Raw genomic sequence first — 25,717 nt, forward strand, 5'->3', positions numbered from 1 at the left:
GGTGGGAGGAAACCAGGCAGAACCCGGGGAAACCCATGATCACTCCCATGTACGGCCGGAGAGGAAACCAGCATGAGCTAGATTTGAACTCACAGCTCAAAGGCACCCGAATCAATGCACCACACTGGAACGCTTACCACAGAGCCCCCCTCCCTGAACACACACACGCACACCTCCATCTTTCAAAGTTGCTGTACCATGTTCTTTGAGAAATAATGTTCCTGCTTCATGTCTGTGTGCATCTAGCGGCAGTTTTATAGTCAGGTTGGGCCAGGTTACTATTTTAGATTCAAGGTGTAGAGATCTGTTTGTAAACTTGACACATTTCTCATCTTTAAATGAACATGTACTGCTGTCAGGCGTGTACATATCGTCTGCCACACGCTTAACTGTTACAAAATTTTAACCCTTCTATGATGTCATAGCTTTCGAAGAGAATGGAGTAAAAAGTATATATATATATGGTAGATATTGAGTATCATTTTAAAAAAACTGAGTGTAAAAAACAATGTCACATGTTAAAACAGGGGATTCACTTGGCATCCTGACAACTGGTTGGTTTCTCTTTTACCATTTTTATTCTATTATATTAGCCACCTTTTGTATTAATTGTAACAGAACAATACATTCACTGACAATGACGGGCAATGCGCATAGTGTTACGTATATTACTTGCGAGTACACTACCTATACATGTATAATGCCGCACAACGCGCCCACCCCTATGCACCCTCATATAATAATATTTTCTTCTCTGCTAAGCGAACAGTCTCACATGTCAATCTGACAACTGCATGTTTTACTACACAAATCGCAAAGAACGATACGTATGCTTTCGTAAATTTAAAATCGGTACCTCTGTGTCTGTGGTTCATTACTCGTGCAAGCTGACCGTTGCTCGGGGCCTTGTCACGCTCAGTAACACTTCAAAATTACCGGGGACTTGCCTCCTACACCCAAGGACTTGCCGCCATATAAGTTTGTGTTTAGCCTAGAGTAGCAGCACCAGAATTTTCAGCCCATCAACAAACAGGTCAGGCACGTTTCAGTGAAGCTTGTGTCCCTTTCCTTGTAATAATAACCAGTTCAGCTTTATAATCAGTCCAAAATGTATCGATCGAATAGCCCGTAATGTATTGAAAGTTATTTTAAAAAGGATGAAAATAGCTTAGAGTTTGAAGGGAAAACAACCTAGGTGTACATATGAGCTCCCGAATAGCGTATGTATAGGACTACCAAATCTGAATTCACAAGGACCTAATACCATGACAGGTGCCAACTGAGAAATTACAGATTCTAGAAAACCTTTATAGACTTCAAATAGGCCTTATTCAAGATCTGTAACGTAATTCAATTTCCGATGTCGTGATTATACACACAGCACTATACAAGCAGTGAGTCCCTTAGGTATATATATATATATATATATATATATATATATATATATATATATATATATATATATACAACCCAATGCAATTTGTAGATGCATGTGTCTATAGTCCTACATTCTAGAATAACTTCTCGTTTAAATCGACAAAATATTTCACCAGAAAATTTTTTTTTTGTCTATTGGGATTTTATATGTTTTATAATTATGTTGTCTATGAAATAATATTAGGATGCAGTAACATAATCTATTCTAGCATACAATAATGTTGAAGTAATACATTAGTTTGCAAATGGAGTATACATGTATACTTGAAATGTATCGCCACAGACTACTGGGGAGAAAAATTAGGCCCTATAGTTTGTTCGCCATCTCTATATTCGAGCATATTCAAGCTGTATATAACCAAACAGTCATACGCCAATATATCTCCGGCAAAATAAAAAAGCATGTTCCTATAGGGGCTACATGTAGTAAATGGTAAGAATTTTGGTACATGCGGTACACTTGTGGTACTGAACACAAAAATGACCTATATATACAGCAATCTACCCGCATGTTAAGAACACAAAAAGTATTGTCAATAATTTTATCTCGTGCCCATGGTTGTAATTAACATGTTACACTCAACATTAATACACGTGAATACACTTAATTATAACTGAAAATCGTAAAGCTCACTTTTGTGAATGGTTGATTGTATATACAAAATGGTGCTGCATTAAGAAAGATGGAGAAAAAGCCCCTCCCTCATCCCGATATTGCCGTAGAGGCTGACGCCACATATATGTGTACATGTATATATATAGCCTATAGGCATGCGTTTCTGACGGTTTCAGGCCTTATTATAAAACCCTAATTAGACCGAGAGAAATTAAATTTCGACCAAAAAATGCTGTATCGAAACAAATGTGCCAAGATTTCTGCTTCGGGTATAGGCGTAAGCATACACTGTGATGAGTTTCTAAATTTTGAACTGAGTCTGAAACGGCTTTGTGGAATCGTGACCTTTATGGCTGTCCCGTAATTAAAGCGGTCACGTGTATACCTGGGGTTTTCTACAAAAACGCGATCAGCGTAAAACAAATGCAATTTTTTATATTATTTTAGAATATAGCTCAAATAATTAACTGCCTCAAAATATCGAACATATACGTGCATGCGCTTCTGTTCAGATTAAATCGGTAATAAAGTTCCTAAAATTAAATTTATAAAGCGGGACGCATTATAATTAAGCCTTTCAAATTTTACAATCATTTGATCACCATACATAGGATGCCGATACAGGTGCGAGTCTGGCTCTTACTGAAGGGCAATAATTTGATATACTCGTGAAAAACGCAGAAAAATTGATTACATTAACGAGTGTGAATTTTTTGCAGACGAAAAATCCTTTATATAGACTCTTTCATCATGGATAGACGTCGGACCACGTCTGGTAAACGTTTGGACTGATCGTTCTTATACTACACTCTAAGGAAACCTGTTGATGTCACTGTGGAGAAAAGGTTAGAAAGAAAGATATAGGCCTACATGTGTGTGTGTGTGTATATATATATATATATATATTCATTTTTTTTTTACGCATTTATGTTTTCACACAGAACAATTTATTTTACAAACGATGTTGGCTTTATTAGTTGAGAACTATTTCTACGGAGGATAATAAATCCACATTTTTTCTGTGAAAAAATACCCAACTGACTGATTAACTCTGAACACACACACAAAAAAATTGGCATGAAATTATGACATGATTTTAAGCCATGATAGAAAACCCTCGGGTCACTGTGCAAGATGGCGGTGATTACCAGGCGACTGTGTTTCTTGAAGTTGTCTGCTCAACAAACTCCTCATATCTCTCTCTAGTCTGTTGAACATTACTAACTCTGCTGGTAGAAAGTCACTGCAAAGAACCTTGCGCAGTTAAAACGAGGTGATTAAAAGTCAACCCCCTCCCCTTATGTCAAACCCCTCCCACCCATTTCTGTTGTCTCTGTTAACGTTTCTATTCATCCAAAGTATGCAGCGCGTAAATGCAATAAACGGTTGTAGTATTTCGTATCCATGAAAATTGATGATAGACCCGCGAAAGGACACAACGGCCGCTAGTGAAGAGGCTGAAACGTAAACATGTGAGTTGGTGACAGTGACAGAGTCGTCGAGGAGTTTGTAAGAAAACGGCGAAAAAATTGAGCAAAGGTGTATTTTACCTCTGAAATAAGACCAGAACTGTGTCTCTTAAGATATTAACCGCAGAAAAATGACATTTTTGTCGAACGGACAAATGAGTAAATGTACGAGATGCTTTGAGAGTAGGATATCAACCAATGAAAGCGAGTGTAAACAATCTGCCCGAACAGTTGTTTTTGGAGGGCAAACTTCCTGATTCAGGTTAAGGAAGCTTGTAACGCTCGGAATTTTAAGTCAGTCATGTATAACAAACGGATAATCTCGATTTCTCACTCTCCATAGGTAAGTGCTTGTGTTATAGGTTCCTAAGCTCGCCATAAACAATGGCATACCCCCGCCTCACATTTAGTGAGTTTCAGTTCTGAAGTCATTATTGCGGGTAGTACACTGGAATTAAGAAGTTCGTAAGAGGAGTTGGGAATTTCATGTCGGTGCTCATTGTTTGTCGTTCAGGTCCCATAGAGCTACCTCACCTTATGTCGATTGTGAAAAACAGATTCCTAAATAAACTGATGTCAAATCTATCGGTACGCTTGTCATGCCCAGGTGACTACTTCACCTCTCCTCTTTATACTGGACTGCAGGGGAAAGCTATGGTTAATTGTTTCATGACGACCTCGGTAAATTTTTTCTAAATGATTCTAACCCAAAGCGAAACCAGACATACATAGTTGCAAAATGGAAGTCTTAACTTGTGTTGCGAGAGTTACAGGGAGAAACTGCGTCTAATGTGTTGGATGCACGGTAAGGAACATTTACCGCATTTGCACAAGCACATTAAATCTTCCCTAGATCTATGTCAACTGAGTGCTCTCCATAAACAACTAACCTGTTCTGAGTATCGCCGAACCAGACACAATCCATCACAACCACACAAATTCACAAAATAAATGCATTTTCAGACATTGCACCCATTGTTGCGTCATCTCATTCTGATAGTCGTACATATGAATCATGTGATTGGTGTGAGCGCAGAAAAAAATAAGGTTGTTCAAGAGATATACTGCCATTGGAAATCATCATATGGGCCCTTTGACAATCAAAAGGATAAACCTAGTCTTTGCAACTGCCCACAAATCACATGAAGATACTCAAGAATATTTCGCTTAGATGCCCAGGCCATCATTGTGGCGAGCAAACAATGTCCATCTGCAGGTTTGCTGCAAGACCTTCCGATGTATAACTGTAGAGGATACCTGCATGGTGTTGACTTAAACTCACAGTGAAATGTTCCTGAGTCATTGTACTTCCCTAACACTTTAACCCCTCTGACCTAGAGGCAGTTAGGTTGATCCTGATGTAAATACTTACCATCATCTTTTCTGTTTTAAATGTCAGTCCTTCACTTATTCATAGTAGTCAGATAATATGCACTTATCAGAACGATGAGACGGTGCATCTATCAAAAAGTCACAAACAAACCATGTCTTCTAATAGCAGTTTTGACATATACATATGATGAAAATTTTTCAATTTTTAATGTGCATAAGGAGCCTAAAGAACATGTTTCATGAAACAGGTACATAAATGTAGACTTAAGAAAACCTGTCAAGTGTACATGTACTTATGTAGACTTAAGAAAACCTGTCAAGTGTACATGTACCTATGTAGACTTAAGAAAACCTGTCAGCTGCACATGTAAGTATATGTACATGTAGCATACCTTTGCAAGGTCAGTAACAGGAGACACTTTTTATTACTTGTGTGTGGTTTATAGACATCATAAATGTGAACATAAAGTAATTACAAGTTTGTCTAAAACTTTGAATCCAGCATGCATGTATTTTCACATTGCTTAAAATTTTTATTGCCTTCCCCTTTATAGGTGCACTTTCTGTAATCATTTAACTGTAAATGATTTGTATGGTAAATGTCGAACCCTACCATAATACTTACACAGAACTTTACTTCTCTCGGATTCCCAGAATGAGAAGTTTTGATTTTAAAAACTAATTGAATTATAAAATTCTGTATTTTTGTGTGAGGTGTATACCCTGTTTCTTCTAATTTTGGGGACATCTGGTCTGCTCATTTTAGCCAATATACATGTATATGTAATTGTAGCAGGAATATTGAGTTTCTGTTTTCATGTTTAGATCATCTAATGAAAAATATCCTCATATCTTCACTTTTCCAAAAGGCTGGTAAAGAAATGTAATATTCCACTTTCAACACTATTAATAGCTGGAGAATCAGGGTACATGTAAGTACTGTGAAACTGTCTGAACTGTTCACTTATTTCTATTTCCATTTCTTCTTTCTTTACAATTGTTTTTCTCTTCTGTTTTTTTTTTTTTTCAGAAGTGAAGGACGATGAAGTAAAGTACTTGTTCACCTCCTGCAGGGCACATTTCCCTTTTTGTGGGTTCAGGGCTGTTTAACTTAGTCACTGTTGTCAGTGGGTGACGATGCCTCCCAGCTCTGGTGAGTTATGGGGACACCACTTGATGCCCCCACAGGTCTCTGTGGACTGTCTCATGCCAACAGGTGTCATCATCCCCATTGGCTGTGCAAGAGATGCTACCTTAGAACGCATCAAAACAGACCTGTTCATCGAGGCCAAGAAGTATCCTCTCCATTATCTGATGTCCGAACCCACATCGTACATTTTTGTCAGCATTACACAGGATGCAGAGAAAGAAGAGTTTTATGACGAGACCAGACGGCTTTGTGATCTTCGCCTTTTCCAACCAATTCTCAAGGTCGTGGAGCCCAAAGGAAACCGTGAGGAGAAAATGCTCAATTATGAAATTGGTAAGATGGCTTTAACAAAAAGTTGGCAGAATTTTCCACTGAATCATGATTGTGTCCTATACCTTGAAGAATGTCACGAAGAGAAATTACTGTAGAAAACAGCTGCATCTTCAAGGGAATGTGATTTGAGTCTGTGCTTCTGCCACCAGCCATTCATATTTTCGATGATTGGATAATTCTAAACTTGGTGCATGTACATCTATGATAATGTATAAACTTCACAATCCATGCCCCTTGATTTTGCATGCATGATTGCAAGTTTATGGAAATGGGAATTTAATCTTTCTTCGTAAATCCAGTAAAATGGGCCGAAGATGGCTCATCATTCTCTCCTGTCATGTAATAGACAGAGCCAAAGGCTCCAATAAGCCAAACTGAATTGCGTTTACTGTAGCCAGAATAAAAACCCATGTGTCCACCATGTGTACAGTGTCACAGAAAGACATCAATGTCCTGATTAAAGGATCTCTGTATATATAGTTAATGTTTTGTTTTTTTCCTTGAATTATTTTTACAGGTCTAGCGATGGGTATGCCAGTGACAGAGTTTAACGAGATTAAGGAGTTGGAGACAATGACTTTCAGACGTAACATCCTACAGGTGTGTCAAGATGCTGTGGCCCAGCGGGAATCTGAGGGGCGGAAGACTCAGGCCCTTTACTCCTTCCCCCCTGAGGTGGAGTCTAGTTCTGATCTCCCACCCCACATTGAGGAGAAACTACTCAAAGGTCAGAGAAGTGTGATAACTCTAGAATTTTAATACATATACCTGTATTGTACAAGTAACATGTACAAGATGAGCCCAGTAGGACTTGTTTAGATGTGAATATACATAAGGAGTGTCATACTAAGGCATAATAGTATTTGACTGTTATTATTGTCATGCATACATATATATATATATATATATATATATATATGTGTTGGTCGTATCCATGTACATGTATTTGTAGACAAATATAAAACCTGTCTACATGTATATCTGCAGGATCAGACAATAAAAGTCCATTGATATATGAATGTCACAAAACCTATTAAGATTGCCTGAGGTGTTTGCTCAGTGTACATGTAACTACATGTATCGTTATCGGTAATACCCGTTATCTGGGGTATCAAAGGTCTTTGGACTCAGCCTTTAGTATCAGTGTGTCAAGTGGGGATCGATGTTACTTCACTGGTCAGATTAATTCCTTATAGTTACATGTATACAACTGTGGGGACATGAAATTTGCGTGTGCTTTCTCCGCGATGAATATACCGTAGTGGCTAAATTCAAAGATGAAATTAGGGATTGAAAATAAAACTCTACTTGTGTAAAATGGAGTAACATGATAGAGTGTAAAAGAACAAATAATTACAAAAACAAAAAACATGAAGTGTCACTTGTAGAGTGTTAAAGTGAACATAAAGTCTTCCATATATGTATAGAAGAAAGGATATCAGACACAGTTATCACTGAAAAATATGTAAAAAATTCTATGAAGTTTTGAAAGTCTATGAAGATGAAGGTCAGCATTGGGGATATAGCACTGACTGATAATTCACTCCAAGTAGCCTTGTTGTAGAAGCCCTTATGAACTTGGCCAATCACTAATGTTTAAAGTGTCACGTGATAATTGGCTGTCATGTCAAAAAACCTATTAACTGTTGATTGTCAGTGTGGGTTCTTTTAGTGGATAGACAGATATCGATACAATAAACTGGATTTAGTGGTTAGTTTAAGTGTTTAGGTGGTGCATTTTGGACCACGCAATCATGGGCGGGGAACTGAGAATGACTGCCCGTGTCACAATGTGTACATGTTGGGCAGGAGACTGCAGTCATTTGTCAGGGTGAGCTGGCAAGAAAACTGCCTTGGGAGAGTCAGTGCTTGAAGAAAAATATTGTGACTTTGCATTATTTTTTCCTAGCAAATTACGAAAATATCTTCCCAAAATCTGATTGAAAGATTCTGGTATAAATCAGAAGGTCCTGCTATGTTTGGTAAATTCTCTGAAGTCGGTACAGCCAGCTGGGCCAACTGCTTATACCCATGCAGGACAAGGAGATCAGGATTGCTAAGACAACACTTGTGTCCATGAACAACGCCCTGATAGAGGGCCAAACTAAAAGAAACATCAGCCCTGAACAAATCTGATACTCTTAGGTTGGGTACCAGGTGTTTTTGTTTGTATTTTCTCATTTTCAAATTGTTTAATACTAATTGAACGAGAGAGTTCTAGGTTTTGTGATTTCATTCTAGATAGCTATAACATGGCAAAATGGCATCCTCAAATGAGTGGCTAGGTACTGTTGATTGTTTACTATTTTTTTTGTTGATAAGCAGTGTAGGATTTTTATAAACATTTCTAGAATATTACTTTATTAATTAATTCAGATTTAGTGACTGACTTTATGTTCACTTTGAAAAAGGAATAATGCTTAGGAAAGGCAGGAGATAAGTGTGTGAGCCCTTGATGTCTTTTTGGTTTCAGATGCTGATCGCATTATTGTGTGTATCTGGGTTATGTCAGCTGATAAGAGCAGGGAGAAGTTTTCTGTACAAGTCCACCACACCTGCACCCCTGAGCAGGTGATAGCGGAGGCGATACGACGGAGGACACGCACCATGGGGCTGACAGTGGAGGAGCAGCAGAAGTGTATACAGGAGCACAGAGATACCTACGTCCTCAAAGTCTGTGGTTGTGACCAGTTCTTCCTCGCACAGTATCCTGTTAGTCAGTACAAGGTACATGTCACCAGCTCATGGTGGCTGTAGACAGAGTCTACATGTAATGTGTCAGCGATATTGAACCAGTATTAACCTGAGCTATAATATACCAACATTTCACCAAAATGTTGGCCAAAATACATTTATGTTTGCCTAAACCCACAAGAAACACTTTGTTAAAAAAAATCAGTTAATTGAATACAAAAAAAATATACATGTACACCTTAGCTTAAGGTTATTGATCCCATCATATTGATCTTTTCAAGTGATCAAATCAAATCAGTAAGTCCTAGATGTATATTCCACATAATCCAATCCTACAAAGTAAAGTTTTTTGTTCGGAGTAAATCATGACGATCCCAAATTACCAAAGTATGTTATGTTATTAGAACTATGTTATCTTTTAGTGACCAAAGAACCAGTGTGATGGTACAACATTAATGAAGGGGATATTTTTTAAATGCCGTGTCTCTCATGTTCTGTTTCAGTATGTTCGCCATTGCATTGCACAGGAGAAAATACCTCAGCTCATGCTGATGACCAAGAAAAGTGTCTATGACAGTTTACCCAACAATGTATTCAAAATGCCTGGTTATGCAGAAAAAGGTAGATGTAGTTTTATAATTGCTTCAGTAATAGTATCTGTTTCAAAAAGAGAAAAATTAGGTAGAACATAAAAAATGTAGTTCAGAATTTTTGATAAGCATAACTTGACTCTAATACATTAGGAGGTTTAAGTTTAGCCATCTATACATTTACCTAGACATAATCTTTGATACTTGAAGTATGGCTTTATTTAAATAGATTAGTAAACTCCGCTTACTCCCTAGAGAGCTGTGACATACAATTTCTGGGCTGTAATTCGTGTCTGCAATTAGCCTTTATAAGCCCAAGCTCACATGTGTACATAAACTCAAAATAAATATTTAATGTGACTTTGATGTACAAGGCCCAGTTGTTCGAAAGTATATTAGCTAATACTGGTATAAAGTCATATTTTATGTTTAAGATTTTAGCCAAAGTCAGGAGCCAATGGAATTCTCCAAAGTCAAACTACCAAAGCAGCAGGTTTAGTTTATATTTCATGTACTTGGACACAATTTGTTTTAGGCTTAGTACAAAATTGAAAACTGGACTTAAAGTTAAACCTGGTATTAAATCTTAAACCAGTTTTGAACAACCGGACCCCAAGGAGTAGTAGGTTAAAATGTGTTACATAGTTTAGAATGATTGGTAGTGATGTGTGTGTTTGTTTTCAGGAAAATATGCCTTAGCAGACATCAACAACCAACAGACCAAGTCCCTGTGGGAGTTACACACACAGCTACGTATCCAAGTGAATTGTGCCACTCATGTTAGCGTGAGGGAGGTTGGCAAGGTTGGCACCTGTTTTGTACACATTTATGCACACTGTTTATAATTTGATCTGAAACAATAGTATGTAGTTGTTCCCTGTTCAGATCTGTACATAAATATAGGGTCATCAGGTTTAATACAACATGACAGAGAAGAGATGCCCTTTTGCGGTGTGACGTCTTTTCTCTAATTCTCACTAAGTATAGCTGTTACTGTAATGTATGCTTGATGGCCACACGTTAACAACCTGGCATAGGTTTAAAGTGCTGTTGGCAGATGTTTTTGTATCAAGATGTCTGTATTGTTATAAGTATTTGTATCTGATAGATATTGAATGGAACGTTTACCTATCTTATGGCTGTACACAGTTGTCCTTATTGTTTCAGATCTATGTGAAGACTGGTATTTATCATGGTACAGAGTCACTGTGTCCGAATAAGGACACGGCACGGGTAGATTCGTCCAACCCTCGCTGGAGTGAATGGCTAGAGTACGACCTCTATATCCCAGACATTCCACGCTCCGCCCGGCTCTGTTTCTCTATATGTACTGTGAATGTGCGGAAGAGGAGGGTAGGTGAATTGTCTTAGTTACCTGCTCTGTGTGAAGGCAAAGTTATGTAGGCTGATTGACGTTTATTTAATTTATTGGTGTTTTAAGCTGTAATCAAGAATATTTCACTTATACGACGGTGACCAGCATTACAGTTGGCAGAAACTGGGTCATGCCTCAGGGAAACCTATGACCATCCGCAGGTTGCTGACAGACCTTCATAAGTACGAGTAAAGAGGTAACCAGTATGAGCTGGACTTGAAATTGAATTGGTGAGAGAGGCTCCTGTGTCATTGCGCGGCGTTGGCATGCTAACTACAGAGGGCCCAGTTTGACAAATTGACCAGGTATAAAGGCTTATATATATAATAGCTTCTTCTGTACACTTCATATAATTGAATGTAAACTGTTGTCACACATCTTGAAAATAGGAGGGACATATACAAGTAGCATCTTCTGTGGTTCTGTGCTGAAGGTTTTCTGTAATTGGCTCATAAATGGAAAACTCATCAGAGATCATAAAAGTGAGAGCTTACATTGAGAATTTGAGATGCCTGTGGTTTGTGCATGTATATATGTGTCTGTCAAACACCTATCAAAAACTCAGTATCCTTTAATACTTTTTACCGACACCTTGGATGGGGAGCATTGCTACTCACATTCTTTGATTGTGTATTCGGCTTGTTTTGTGTTTTCCATTAAATTATACCAGTTCCCTCTCACCATAATGCTGGCAGCCGTAAAACATTCTTGATTATGGCATAGAACTCCAATCAAATAAATCGAATTATGCCTTTCATTAACACATTCAAGCATAAAAAAACTTTACACTTTAAGAGGATGTGATGAATTTAAAAATCGTAAGTTTAAAACTTGTCTCATTTTGTTTTCAGCATGAGCAGCACTGTGCGCTAGCCTGGGGAAATTTACAATTGTTTGACTTCAATGATCGTCTGTTATCAGACAAAATCAGCCTCCATCTCTGGCCAATGCCACAGATGATGGATGACTTGCTCAATCCTATTGGAATTCCAGGTATCTACACATTAATGTGGCTGACCTATAATTGACTTTTCCACACATAAATCACTCTTCTGTACTAAATTGTTGACAGTCATGTGAGATTTTTAAAGGGGTTTAAATTAAATCATGTTTAACTTCACATCATTTTTTCTTAAAGTCAGGAGATCTGGGGTCAAGCCCTTGGTCGGTTTATACGAAAAACTTCAGCCTCTCTTGGCGCTCTGCACTGGGAAGTTAGAGTAAGGAAACAGGACTGCTTAGCTCGGTGTTGGTGTAATGTGACTGGGTTGAGTGTCATGTCTGGTGTTTTCAGCATGGTACTCACCTTGCCATCAGAACACAGTATATGTACACGCACCTAATGATGACTCCTCGTCATATGACAGAAAAATTGTTAAGTACAACGCAAAACCCCAAGTATACATACATGATTTATTAACCCTTATGTACTACGGGTCGGACAGCAAGGCGATTAGTGGCTGAAACTGTCCACGAAATTTTAGGTTATTTACTGCACACTACATGGTACATGTAGTTTGTTGAACATCATCACTATGGTCTGTAGAGTGGCAGCTGTACGTCAGGGGAAAGGGGTGGGGCTTGGGAGGTTTGGGGGTCAGGTGAGGTATGTAGTATTCGGTGATGGGCCGGGATGCTTTTCATTTCCTCCATCCGACAACCCGATCGCAGTATTCAGACTTAATTACCCTTCAGTACCGTGTTACGCAGCTAAAAAGTAATATGCAAGCATGTCGTGTATTACTGGATAAGACAAATAATTTAATTTTTTTATACACTTTAACAAAAGTAAAACAAAAAGTCCTGTTAAAGTACATTGTACTAAAATGTGTGCTGTGGACACATAATTGTATTTCTGTGATTGTTTCCCTGACAGGTTCTAATCCAGACCATGACTGCCCATGTTTAGAAATCGGATTTGACCGCTTCACTCACCCTGTGTCTTATCCCCCTGAGTACCAGATAGATGAGCTAGCTGCTTGGGTCTCCAACAATGATAATGCAAATAGTTTCTACCATAGAGGGACCACAGCTCCAATCTACCCTAATGTGAGTCTATCAGCAGCCCTGGAGAGGATGCATCATGGGTGAAGAGCTCATGGCCCAGTTTCACAAAGATGTTGTACGATAATTACACATACAGGACAAGGATACGGCAATAGTGATGTACAAAATATTGTACGACAAATGTACAATGAAACGGTGTTGTACGCCACTTTGTGAAACTTAGCTCTGATGCTTATCTGTGGATCACAGGATACATGAGGTGTTGGGTCAGCCTCATTCTGTGACAGAGAGTTTTGGGGATACAGTGTCATGTTATATGAAACCTCATTTCTCAACACGAATTTTCTACAAAATGCTAGAATGATATGTGAGTGCGAATGTATTTGATGATGCATGATTTTACCATTTCATAGCAAAATTGGGGCCTCGGTGGCTCATTTGGTTAGCGCGCTAGCGCAGCATAATGACCCAAGAGTCTTTCACCAATGCGGTCGCTGTGAGTTCAAGTCCAGCTCATGCTGGCTTCCTCTGCGGCCATACGTGGGAAGGTCTGCAAGCAACCTGCAGATGGTCGTGGGTTTCCCCAGGGCTCTACCCAGTTTCCACCCACCATAATGCTGGCCGCCGTCATATATGTGAAATCTTCTTGAGTACAGCGTAAAACACCAATCAAATAAATAAATAAATCATAGCAAAATTTTCCACGCTCTGCTGACTCTGGGGCATTCAGGCAGTATTGGTTCAGAGCACCCATTGGGTTGTTGAGGTTGTCTTAAAATGAAGTTTATTCTTTGAACCAAGAAAACCAAATCTGGAAAATATTCCATGATTGCCTACAGCACATTACCCAGGCTTCATGAAAAACCGTTTTGGAAGGAGTTGAATTGACAAGGTCTGGTGTCGCATATAAAATTTAATGCATCGTAATGTCTTAGGAGCCTCTCACCAATGCGGTCACTGTGAGTTCAAGTCCAGCTCATGCTGGCTTCCTCTCCAGCCGTATGTGGGAAGGTCTGACACTAACCTGCGGATGGTCATGTGTTTTCCACAGGCTCTCCTCGGTTTCCTCCTACTATAATGCTGACCGCCCTGGTATTTGTGAAATATTCATGAGTGTAAATGTGTTCTTGGCATAAAACACCAATCAAATAAATAAATAAATCAATCAAATGGCAGTAACCAGGAAAAGAATCACAATCAAATCTCATGCAGTTGTACATATTACGCCCAATGCATCTCCCAAGTTTCATTAGATTCCACTTACAGCTTTAATAGGGGCTGTGAAATAAAATAAAAATGTTTTAGTAAAGTGTGAAACTCCTAACAGCTACATGTATAATGACTGTCTTCTGCAGGATGACCCAGACCATGTGGCCCAAGAACTGGAAATCCTCAACAAGATCATATCCATGGATCCACTGTCTGAGATTTCTGAACAGGAGAAAGATTTGCTCTGGAAATACAGGTAGGTTGATGTGCCCATTCAAACTGTTCTTTGTTTAAGTTCAAGAGTTTAGGTCCAGCTAATATCATTTCTGGATAATTATCAATTAGATGTTTCAAGTTCACCTTGAAACTTCAATGTAGAATAGGGGAACTAATCTAGTTTGAAGGTTGCCAATGAAAACATACTTCCACAAACATGTGGGAGTCATTAACAGACTTCTTTAAAACTCAGATTTTGTAAACTTCTGGACCACACTTTTACCAAAAATAAGGTATGTCTGAAAAGCTGCTATGCACATTTCATTTAAACTTGAGTCATTTAATCTTTTCTCTAAAATATGGCTGATAAAAATCTTCTTCGCTGTTTAATTTTGACTGGTATTGTCTTGTTTGCTCCTCATTTAAGAGAGTATTTCTGCTGTGGCAAGCCAGTAATATGGAAAATTTTTTTTTGTTTTTTTTTTTGATTGGTGTTTTACGCCGTACTCAAGAGTATTTCACTTATACCACGGCGGCCAGCATTATGGTGGCAGGAAACCGGGCAGAGCCCGGGGGAAACCCACGACCATCCGCAGGTTGCTGACAGACCTTCCCATGTACGGCCGGAGAGGAAGCCAGCATGAGCTGGTCTTGAACTCACAGCGACCACATTGGTGAGAGACTCCTGGGTCACTAAGCTGCGCTAGCGCGCTAACCGACTGAGCCACGGAGGCCCCGTAATATGGTTGACTGGGTTGGTATTTCAGCTCTACGTTTAATTTGTTTATATGCCGTGTACAAGAATATTTCATTTATAAAGCAAAATTGCCTGTATGGCCATCTTATATTTCAGGCGTTAGAATTACTGAATCCTGGTGATGACTGTGAAACACAGTGCAGTGGTTTGCCTGGCTCTCATATGTCAGGTGAGGGACATGGACCTCAGTGCTCCAATTTTAATGTTTATTTCAATGATCATATTTGTTTTCTGATAACTGTAGGCATTATTGCTCCAAGACACCTCATTCCCTTTCCAAAATCCTGGCTGCTGTGAAGTGGAACAGTCGCGAAGAAGTGGCACAGGTCAGTCTTACACTTATTCTACTTAAAAGACTGCTGCACTCACACAGTGTGATTTCCATACATACTTGTTGAATTTGACTGGTGGAAAGCCTTCCTCAGAACTCATGTACAGATGGTGGGATTTGCCTAATGCTGCAATCACATGAAAAAGAACAGGTCAACTCAACAGCCGCATCATATAATAGACAGCTTAAATCCAGTGTTGTGTAATTTTTTTTTACCTGGCCTGTATGAAATAAGGAGACAAATTGTCATTGTTGTTAACAGCTGTATAGACTGCTGAAGGAGTGGCCAGTTGTGAGCCTGGAGACCTCTCTGGAGCTACTGGACTGTTCTTATCCTGACCTGAGGGTTCGCCAGTTTGCCGTGGAGTCGCTGGAGCAGGTGCTCACAGATGATCAGCTGTCACAGTATCTGTTACAACTGGTGCAGGTAGGGTGCTCATTAGGAAGAATCTATGTGTGAACCTGACTGCTGTGGTATAAATGAAAAACTCTTGGAACACAGCATTAAACATAGTCAAATAAATACATGTATCTTAAGAATCTCTTGTGAACTCATGTACCTGGAATCTGTTTCTTAGTCCTGGTGGAAACTTTTGTCATATGATGAATACACTTGTCTGTCAGTCGTCACATACAAGGTGTTGGTTCATTCCCATGTTTGGTCTGGAAATTTTGTAGATGCTTCTGCCACCAATCTTTTTCCTACCTGGTAGGAGTAAACAGTAATTGTTAGGCCAGTTAGAAAGATCAACTTTAGTGGTTACATGCTCTACCACGTCGGTTTTTACAGGCACTGAAATTTGAGCCGTATTTGGACAACCCCACAACACGTTTCCTGATCAAAAGGGCATTGCTCAACCAGAAAATAGGGCATTTTTTCTTCTGGCATTTGAAGTAAGTAACCTACTGTCATCAGCATGTACTTTTCAAGTTACTTTTCTAACTTTGAGGAGTATAGCAGCTGACTGTACACATGATGGCATCTCCAGCTTATTACTGTGGATCCGTTCCAGTTCTTGATCTCCACATTGTGGCTGAAACATTGATGATGTGGTAATAATCCATTATCATTCATTCAGACTCTTGTGTCTTTATTGTAGAAATAAAATTGGCTCTTGATTCCATTTTATGTGTCCTATATGACTCTATGTGTCCTAAAAACTGTAAAAAGAAGTACAGTACATACCGCTTACATATTGCTGTGAAGAAACTGTTGTTTTTCGCATAGCATTTTAGTTTAAAACCTGTGCAGTGGTTATATGTGTATATGATGATGTACAGGTCTGAGCTTCACCAGACAAGTATCCGGATACGGTTTGGTCTGATACTGGAGGCGTACTGCCGGGGGTGCGGGGCGTACATCAAGTCCCTGATCAGACAAGTGGAGGCCCAGGACAAACTCACAAACCTCACAGATACATTCAAGGGCAAAGATGTAAGTAGAACTACAATGGTTGAGGGATTCTTCAGATATGTGCAGGTCTTATTGCTTTATATTTAGTATGTCATTTATCATTGCTTTCAAACCATTGGTACATGATGCATGGGTTTAATTCATGATTTTCACTTTGACAAGGAATTTAAAGATTCACTGGCTTTCATTATAGGGTATTCGTGATGAATTATTTAATTTTTGTTGGCTGTGTATGACTGCTGTCATATAAGCGAAACATTTCTACATCCATGGCATTGATCAACATTCGAATAAATATATCAGTTTTATTACCCAGGTTTATTACATGTACCTTAGTCTATGTAGAACATTTTGGCTATTACATTGGTTTCACATGATGACATGATGCACTACTCGGTCCTGCTTTTATGACATCTGCTTGTAGTTAGCCAGGTTATGCCATTTCTGACTGGTAAAGCTACTGCCACAGTTTTTACGCATCAGCTAGCTTATACTCACATAGAACCGGAGCTAATATTTCGTGTGTTGTCATTCATTCTCTACTGTCTTGTTGCAGAACCTAGAAGAACAGAAGAAGCTGTTGTTAGAACACATGAAACAGAATGACTACCAGGAAGCTCTGCAGAGTTTTACATCACCTCTCAACAACTCGCACATTCTCGGCGACCTCTTGTAAGTCAGGCTTTGGACTAGGTCATGACAGTCATTGATAGTAAATAACTTCCTCATATTGTCGTCCCTTGCGAACATTGATATTTGACAGGTCTCTCTTTGTGAGAACGTTCATCAGTTTCTTGCTAATCGCTCCACCCATAATACTAACCATAAATTTACACAGAAGTGAAATATTTGTAGCTCAGTGACAAATGTCACTCATATATTGGATAGCTTTTGTCTAAAAGGCCCTTTCTTAGTTGATTTTATGACCAAGAGTTATAAAGTCAAACGTTGTCTTGTTGAAAATAAAATCAAAAACATGGTTGAAGGGAATTTAACAATGAATGTTTTATCAGCTTTGTTACAAGATCACTGACTACACCCAGTTGGCCTCTAACCTGTGAGTTTGCAAGCCTACACAGCTTTTGATTGTATGGCTCAGCTTTAAGCTAGAAGATTTGTCAGGTGCTTTTATACATGTACTTGGTGAAGGCCTGGGGCTTTTCTCCGCCTAAAAAATCTTTCAGTAGCTAATTCTCTTAATTTTAAGGACGCCTGGTCTGCTCTTTTTAGCCAATATACATGTAATTGTAGCAGGAATATTTAGTTTCTTTTTTTGTCACATGGTTAGTCCGTCTGATGAACAACATGCTTTACTTTTCCACACAACTGGGAGGGAAATCTAATTCTTTGCCTTAAACACTGCTGATATCTGTCCTAAAAATTAGAAGATTTATGGCAGTAAACACCAATGAGAAAGTGATGTGTTATACTAGGTATTATTTTTCACCCTTGTCTACAGTCTTCTGGTTTGTCAGTTACATGCATGTGCGACAAGCTTTATTGAACACCCATAATCATTTGTAGACTGTAGAATTTGTTTTTTCAAAGTGCTGTCTGATCCTGTAGAAAACTACAGCTTTTATTCTTCAAATCATATGCTTTCTATGACACAGTATTCCCAAATGCAAGGTTCACCAGTCTAAGAAGAGGCCCCTGTCTTTAGTCTGGCACAACCCAGACCCAATGGCCGACCTTTGGTACTCAGACTACAGACTCATGTTCAAAAATGGAGATGGTGAGTTGTCAAGTTTTAATTCATTCCTGTGATTGGTGTTTGGCAGTTAGACTTACTTACCGTATGTACAACGTAGCTAAATGTTTCCTTTATCATTTTTTTCACATTTGGGATTTGGAATAACCCCATTTATTTTTTTTTTCAAGTCATTTAGGTCATTTTATGAAATCAAGTAGTCTAAATAGGGCTGTACTGAATGACCTCTCTTGAGGTAACTCTCTCGTTAAAGGTGCGTGTTAGAAGTAACCTGTGGGTAGGTTGAATGGACTTCATTCAAGATGTCTTGACATCTGCAACTCCCAAAGGCTGATATCTTTTCTTTTTTTCACATTTTGTTGCCTAGAAAATATTTGTCTGTGTCGTGAAATAACCTACGTACTGCATGGTGGTTTCATGTCTCAAAAACTAGTCGCATTTTGTCATAGTCTCTGGGGGCCTCCGTGGCTCAGTCGGTCAAAGCGCTAGCGCAGCGTAATGACCCAGGAGTCTCTCACCAATGCAGTCGCTGTGAGTTCAAGTCCAGCTCATGCTGGCTTCCTTTCCGGCCGTACGTGAGAAGGTCTGTCAGCAACCTGCGGATGGTCGTGGGTTTCCCCCGGGCTCTGCCCGGTTTCCACCCACCATAATGCTGGCCGCCGTCGTATAAGTGAAATATTCTTGAGTACAGCGTAAAACACCAATCAAAAAAAAAAAAAAAAAAAATCATAGTCTCTGTCCTAACAAGGGAGGCAATTCAGAGCAGGCCTGTAGTTCACATGGCTCTAAGTTTTGTGCATAAACTTGTTCCTGACTCACAGCTGTATGTTAGTCTGTACTGTAGATCTATGTGAAGGCTTGCATGTTTGGGATCAGCATTATAGACTGGCCTTGAGTTTTTACCCTCGAAGATTTTCCCAGTTCTGATAGAATTGACCCTATCACCTCAACTAGGCAAGTTGATTGATACTGTGCGTTTTAGGTTTACTGAGTTGATTTGTGGTATATAAACATTTCTGATCAAGTTAATAACTTATTGAGTATTGATCCATGTTTCATTGTATTTCAGACCTGCGTCAGGACATGCTGACTCTTCAGGTGTTGCGGATCATGGACAACATATGGCAGAGCGAGGGTGTAGATCTCCGGTATGTCTCAGGCCCATTGCTACATTTGTGTCAGAAATAGCAGCTTGTTGGTATTCATACGGCTCAAGTCTACGATTTGTCTCTTAACTATCGAAAATAAAAGATGTCCTTATTGATTTGACAGAGCAAGAGTTTTCAGGAATTCTGAACATTTCAGGCATTTATGGCAGTTCAGTATTTCAGTACAGCTCACGCACAGTATTCCACGTTTTCAAGATAAATTACACATGTATACTTTGCAGGTAGTCAGCGCAATTCAGAGTTTTCAGCTGCTGAGAACATACGTGTACATGTACTGAAAAAGTTACATTTGTTTTTAATTCTTTATTTGATTGACTCTTGCAAATGCTGGCCTCCTTTCATAAATGCTTTGTTCTTGTATAAAATACTGGTGAGACATGTATCACAGAGAACAATGTTGCAAACCTTGATAAGGTGAGTCTAGATTGGCGAATGTTTAATATAGATGTGCATTGTTTAACAGTATGTACAATTTTTTAGCTTGTTTTCAATTTTTCTAGGATATTTCCTTTCACAGTTTATTTTTCAGTTTTTCACTCTGAGCTATTTCCATATCCATTCTTTTCTGTTTTTCACTTTGAGCTAATTCCACATGCAGTCTTGTCTGTTTCTGTTTGCTAGGTTGATTCCGTATGGATGTCTGTCGACGGGGAAAGATGTTGGTCTTATAGAATTGGTGAGAAATTCCCAGACGGTCATGGCAATTCAGAAGCGTGCTTTAGGGGGTGCTATGCAGGTGGACAGCTCCCAGCTGCACAAGTGGATCAAAGAACATAACCGTGGGGAGAAGTGAGTACTCAAAGGCTAATTCTTCAAGACTAAAGAGAAACCGGCTATTGTTAATGTAAATACGTACCCATACAAATGTACAAGTAGGCCTTGACAAGATATACATGTATTTGTTTTCTTATTAAACTTGATAAAACTGTGATAAACACCCTCAAAATAGGTCTCTGTTTTATTTTCTTTTTTTGTGTTAAAGCTATGGTTATGAAGTAATGTGGTAGCATTAATACGAGCACAGAATATTGAGTAACAAAACAAGAACAAGGCATTGCACAGTTGAATACTGCCTTGTTGTAGATGTGTCCAATAAAAAACTCACATTGAGTAAGCATGTCATCTGTTGTACCCTCTCATTCGCAGGTATTCCGCAGCGATAGAGGCATTCACACGGTCCTGTGCAGGGTATTGTGTGGCTACATTTGTGCTTGGGATTGGAGATAGACATTCAGAGAACATCATGGTAACTCAGGATGGGAGGGTACGTGATACTCATCTATGTGTATAAACCCCTGTGAATTCAGTCATCTGTAATGATTATGAGGTACAGCCACTGACTCTCAGAAAACACTGTAGTATTTGCACATACATTTACATGTAGCTAAAGCTTTTCAGGCATGAAGGTCAGATTGTCACATTTAGATTGGTTAAAATTATGATTTTATTTTGGGGGTATCTATATGTATCTATATATATATTAACATACATGTGTGAAGATTTGTCTGCTACCATTACCATAGGGGCTATAGGTTTACACCTCATTTGGCAGTTCGTCACAAATCACTTGTAGTTTTAGTTTTCTCAGTATGACCTGGAGTGAAAATGTCATACAGATCTTCACCATGATGACTTTTGCATGTGCAGATAAAGCTCGCTCCATTTTTGACCAATTTTTACCTATTATTATACTCATAATTACTGCCGGTCAGGTACTTTGTGCAGTAATGGATTTTCATGTGCAGGTACACTATATTCTCGTCTGATTGCTACATTTCTCAGTTCAAGCTGGATGTACCAGTAGTGCATTCACTGCACGCCACGAATGGCCCATTAAACAGTCTACATTATATGACGCCAAACTAAGCAACATGACATCCATTCATTTATTTTCTGGTTTTCTTAGTTTTTTTCTTTTATTTTTACAAATGTTGGCGGATTGAAGGGGGGATATTTCAGACACCCAAATTTTAGTTTGTCCTGTTAAGAACAGTTTTCTAGATTTGGATGAAAAGTTGGTCCATATCTACACCACAACAAGTTATTGATCAGGTCTGAGTTGTGGCTCGGGAGGGGTGGTGTATTGTAAAAGCAATACTTACAGAAGGTTTTCTTAGTTTTTTTCTTTTATTTTTGCAAATGTTGGGGGATTGAAGGGGGGATATTTCAGACACCCAGATTTTAGTTTGTCCTGTTAAGAACAGTTTTCTAGATTTGGATGAAAAGTTGGTCCATATCTACACCACAACAAGTTATTGATCAGGTCTGAGTTGTGGCTCGGGAGGGGAGGTGTATTGTAAAAGCAATACTTACAGAATGCTTGTTTAACAAGCCAAAATCTGTGTATTCAGGGCCACTTGTACAAAGGGCTTATATCCACAATAGATTGTATACCGTACAATGGACTTGTAAATCGATTGTCAAATAAGTTACGCTACTCGCACAAAGGAATTGTAAGAGACAGGTCCTTCATCTGTCATGTCTGTACAGGATTTGTTCCATATTCCACATTTCTCATGTTTTCATGAATAGAGAAATACTTTCATACAAGTACATCTACATCTGGTGTTAAGCAGCTATTAAATAAATGAAATTAGCAGTTCACATAAATATGTATCTGTGGACCATTTTGTAGTTATAGGTATTTTTATGAACTTGGAAAAGTCTAATAGAAACAAACATGCATGAACTTGTTTTATTTGAACACTTACATACACACTTGTGTTGAACTGGCTAGTTGAATTCTTCTAATTTTTGGGACAGATATGTTGAAAGTAGAATATTACATTTCTTATGAATGTGTTGTTCATTAGATGGTCTAACCATGTGAGAAAAAGAAATTCAATATTCCGACTATGATTATATATATTGGCTAAAATGAGCAGACCAGGTGTCCCAAAAATTAGAAGGAATGGGCTAACTACATGTACCAACATTGTTCAAGAAGATACTTGTGTATTTGTATGTGCTTCCCTAACATACCACTGTCTTGTTGTTGGCTACAGGTTTTCCACATCGATTTTGGTCACTTCCTTAATCACAAGAAGAAGAAATTTGGGATCAACAGAGAGCGTGTTCCCTTTGTTCTGACAGATGATTTCCTAAGGGTTATTGCCAGGGGGGCTGACAACCCGGAAAAAAGTGAAGAGTTTAAAAAGTAGGTGAAAGTTTCCTCCTCTGGTGCTGTGAGACTTTCTAATTCTGTTAGCTACAGTCACTTATCTCCCCATAGGTTACCCCTCCAGAACCTTTCTGGTTTATGATTTCCTCCACCCACAAACTCCAGTACCCTCACATTCTAGAATGTATCCTCAAAATGATGACATTAGGGTGTTGTACACAAACCTACTCCAGCTAGGTCAATCTGTCTCAGCAGGTCTTTCCTTGTGTGCTGATAGACATGTAGACAGCCACAGATTCTAGATTCGAGAGCCTTTGTGGTCTGGTATATCTTTGTTCAGGGAAACATGCTAACCTCTTGATGGTTCCATTTAGCAGAATGCTTTGAATGCTTTCATGTGACCTTATTGGCTTAAGTAGTGACCTTTGTTCTTTGTTTCTAGATTCCAGGGCCTGTGCGGTCAGGCGTATCTGTGTCTACGGAAACACGCTAACCTCTTCATCGTCCTCTTCACCATGATGCTATCATGTGGCATTCCAGAACTCCAGTCATTGGATGACATCAGCTACCTACGCAAGACGTTGGCAGTAGAACAAACAGAGCAAGAGGCCTTGAGTTACTTTCATCAACAACTGCAAGATGCCCACAAGGGGGCCTGGTCTACCAAGTTGAACTTCCTCTTCCATGTTTTAGGACAGTCTCTCAAGGCCTAAACCTGTGCAATTATCTATATATGACCACCGTAGACATGCTTACTCCAGCGGAATGATTTGAAGTTTACTTCTGTGGAAAGGTTTTCCTAAGTACATATCACTATTATTCATCCTGTCATCACAGTAACTTCTGTCATTGTCGGAAAGAGTCAGACTGTCAGACAAATTTATCATGTTGTTTTCATTACTGTGAAAAGAAATCTGGCCTAATTATGACATTATTCATCTTATTTATAGGAGTCTTTCCAACAATATCATGTCCATGTGTTTTGAACTGAGCATTAGCATCATTTTTTTTCCTTTTTGTGTACAGTTTTGTTATGTGGCTGTAGTATTATTATGTACTCCAGATCATTGTGAACATTGATCATGCTGATTTTATCGTGCACATCGTTCACTTTTGTATTTCTTGTTATTGTGAACATTGATTGTATCGTGCACATCGTTCACTTTTGTATTTCTTGTCATTGTGAACATTGATTGTATCGTGCACATCGTTCACTTTTGTATTTCTTGCCATTGTGAACATTGATTGTATCGTGCACACTGTTCACTTTTATATTTCTCGCCATTGTGAACATTGATTGTATGGTGCACACTGTTCACTTCTGTATTTCACGCCATTGTGAACACTGTGTCATTACCTACCATATCGTAGATTGGTACCTGCACAGGGGCTTGGTTTTAGAGTAAAATTGACAGCTTTTGTTGATCATAACTCATGAAATTCGAGATTATTCCATAAGCCCTGTTTACCAGAAGACACTTCTCTGCTTAACTATGACGATAGTTTAAACTGAAAACCAGGATGCATGAAAACCGTCGTCTATAGATGATCCTGTAACGCATTCGAACACTTGTGGATTTTCTCTGTAAGTTAGTTTCAGTTTACTTTACCATTGATGTGCTGTTTATCCAGGTGATTTGTTGTGTGTGTGCATGCATGTCTAGACACAATTTTTCAGAAATTAATCAAGTTAGAGCTTCCAAATTTGGGACTTGCACACAGGTTCTCCTCATTGTGGGCATTAAATTTTGGAAAAAGAGGCATTAGCTTTTTCTTAAAAACGTATTTTGGATTTTCTGTACCCCACAAAAAAGGGGTTATACATGTATGTGTTTCATGAACACTCAGCAGAGCTAGTGGTTATTATTTGGTTAAGTAGCTTCCTTTCTGTGTATGGTGAAAAAAAAATAACCAGTATAAGTCATGCGCTATCCTGTACAGGTACATGTATGTACGGAAAATGACAGGACATTTTTCCCATGGCTCAGGGGCACATTTTTGGCTTATTTTTAGAGCTGTCCTGATCTTAAAATTTTGGAGTTTATATACACATGACATTTTGAGCAAGATGTGGTATTGACCGAAGGACCTACAAATACTGTTAATAGAAGCAAAAATGGGTTACATTTAATATTTGTTGTTTGTTAAGTATGACATTTTAAGGAACAAACTGGTATTTTTTCCATTGTTAACTGTTAGTTCACGAAAACATTACCATATTAAAAGGAAAGTCCAAAGAAATACATATCCTACCTTATATAGAAGAAGCCCGAGTTTGAAGCAGATAATTCCACGAGGTTTTTACGTGTGTAAATAGGTCGTTTTATTCTGTCAGTATGCAGAGTATTCAATCTTGTTTTTAGATGATTCCATGTATGAAATGGAATTGATGTAATAATTTTGCAGTGGACTTGTTGTCATTTTGCTGTACTTAAAGCTGCACAGTACTCACCTGCTTTTCTCTTTTGGTTTACATCTATATTTGTGCCTTTTTCATATTTCTGTATTGAGTTCATTATTCCGATACATGTATTTCTCTGAACAATTCTACAAGTATTGTTTTATAAACAAAAGCTTGTTTTTCTTTGAGCAAAATTTGACATTTGGGCGTCAGAAACTGAGAATGTACAACTGCAGTCCAGTGAGCATGGATCTTGGGTCAGCGAGGCATAGTTTCCTGCAAACTGCGATGGACATGCTCTGCTTCAACATGATCATGTGACACTCCAGGGGCCAATCAAAATCATCCACCGTGTATGACATATAATAACACTCCTGACTACCCT

The 25,717-nt window shown here is 38.7% G+C and overlaps 2 protein-coding genes across 2 annotated transcripts in view; one reads left to right on the top strand and one right to left on the bottom strand.

The window, feature by feature from the left end:
- LOC135465844 (uncharacterized) overlaps nt 1-985 on the bottom strand; it is a 63,554-nt gene extending 62,569 nt beyond the window's left edge. Inside the window, exon 1 of the mRNA XM_064743207.1 lies at nt 857-985. Coding sequence (XP_064599277.1) covers nt 857-875 — 19 coding nt within the window. The 5' untranslated portion in view covers nt 876-985. The remainder of the gene's footprint in view (nt 1-856) is intronic.
- A 2,744-nt stretch (nt 986-3,729) lies between these two features.
- Nucleotides 3,730-25,717, top strand: LOC135465590 (phosphatidylinositol 4,5-bisphosphate 3-kinase catalytic subunit alpha isoform-like). The gene is made up of 21 exons (XM_064742852.1): nt 3,730-3,865; nt 5,885-6,337; nt 6,855-7,064; nt 8,811-9,064; nt 9,535-9,652; nt 10,306-10,424; nt 10,789-10,974; nt 11,848-11,989; nt 12,873-13,045; nt 14,359-14,468; nt 15,430-15,511; nt 15,779-15,943; nt 16,307-16,410; nt 16,798-16,951; nt 17,487-17,602; nt 18,544-18,665; nt 19,711-19,789; nt 20,432-20,599; nt 20,957-21,074; nt 22,816-22,967; nt 23,374-25,717. Exons 2-21 carry the CDS (start codon nt 5,992-5,994, stop codon nt 23,642-23,644), a joined length of 3,189 nt encoding a protein of 1,062 aa, XP_064598922.1. The 5' UTR covers nt 3,730-3,865; nt 5,885-5,991; the 3' UTR covers nt 23,645-25,717.

This window comes from Liolophura sinensis, chromosome 5, assembly GCF_032854445.1.
Source record: "Liolophura sinensis isolate JHLJ2023 chromosome 5, CUHK_Ljap_v2, whole genome shotgun sequence".
NCBI lineage: Eukaryota > Metazoa > Mollusca > Polyplacophora > Chitonida > Chitonidae > Liolophura > Liolophura sinensis.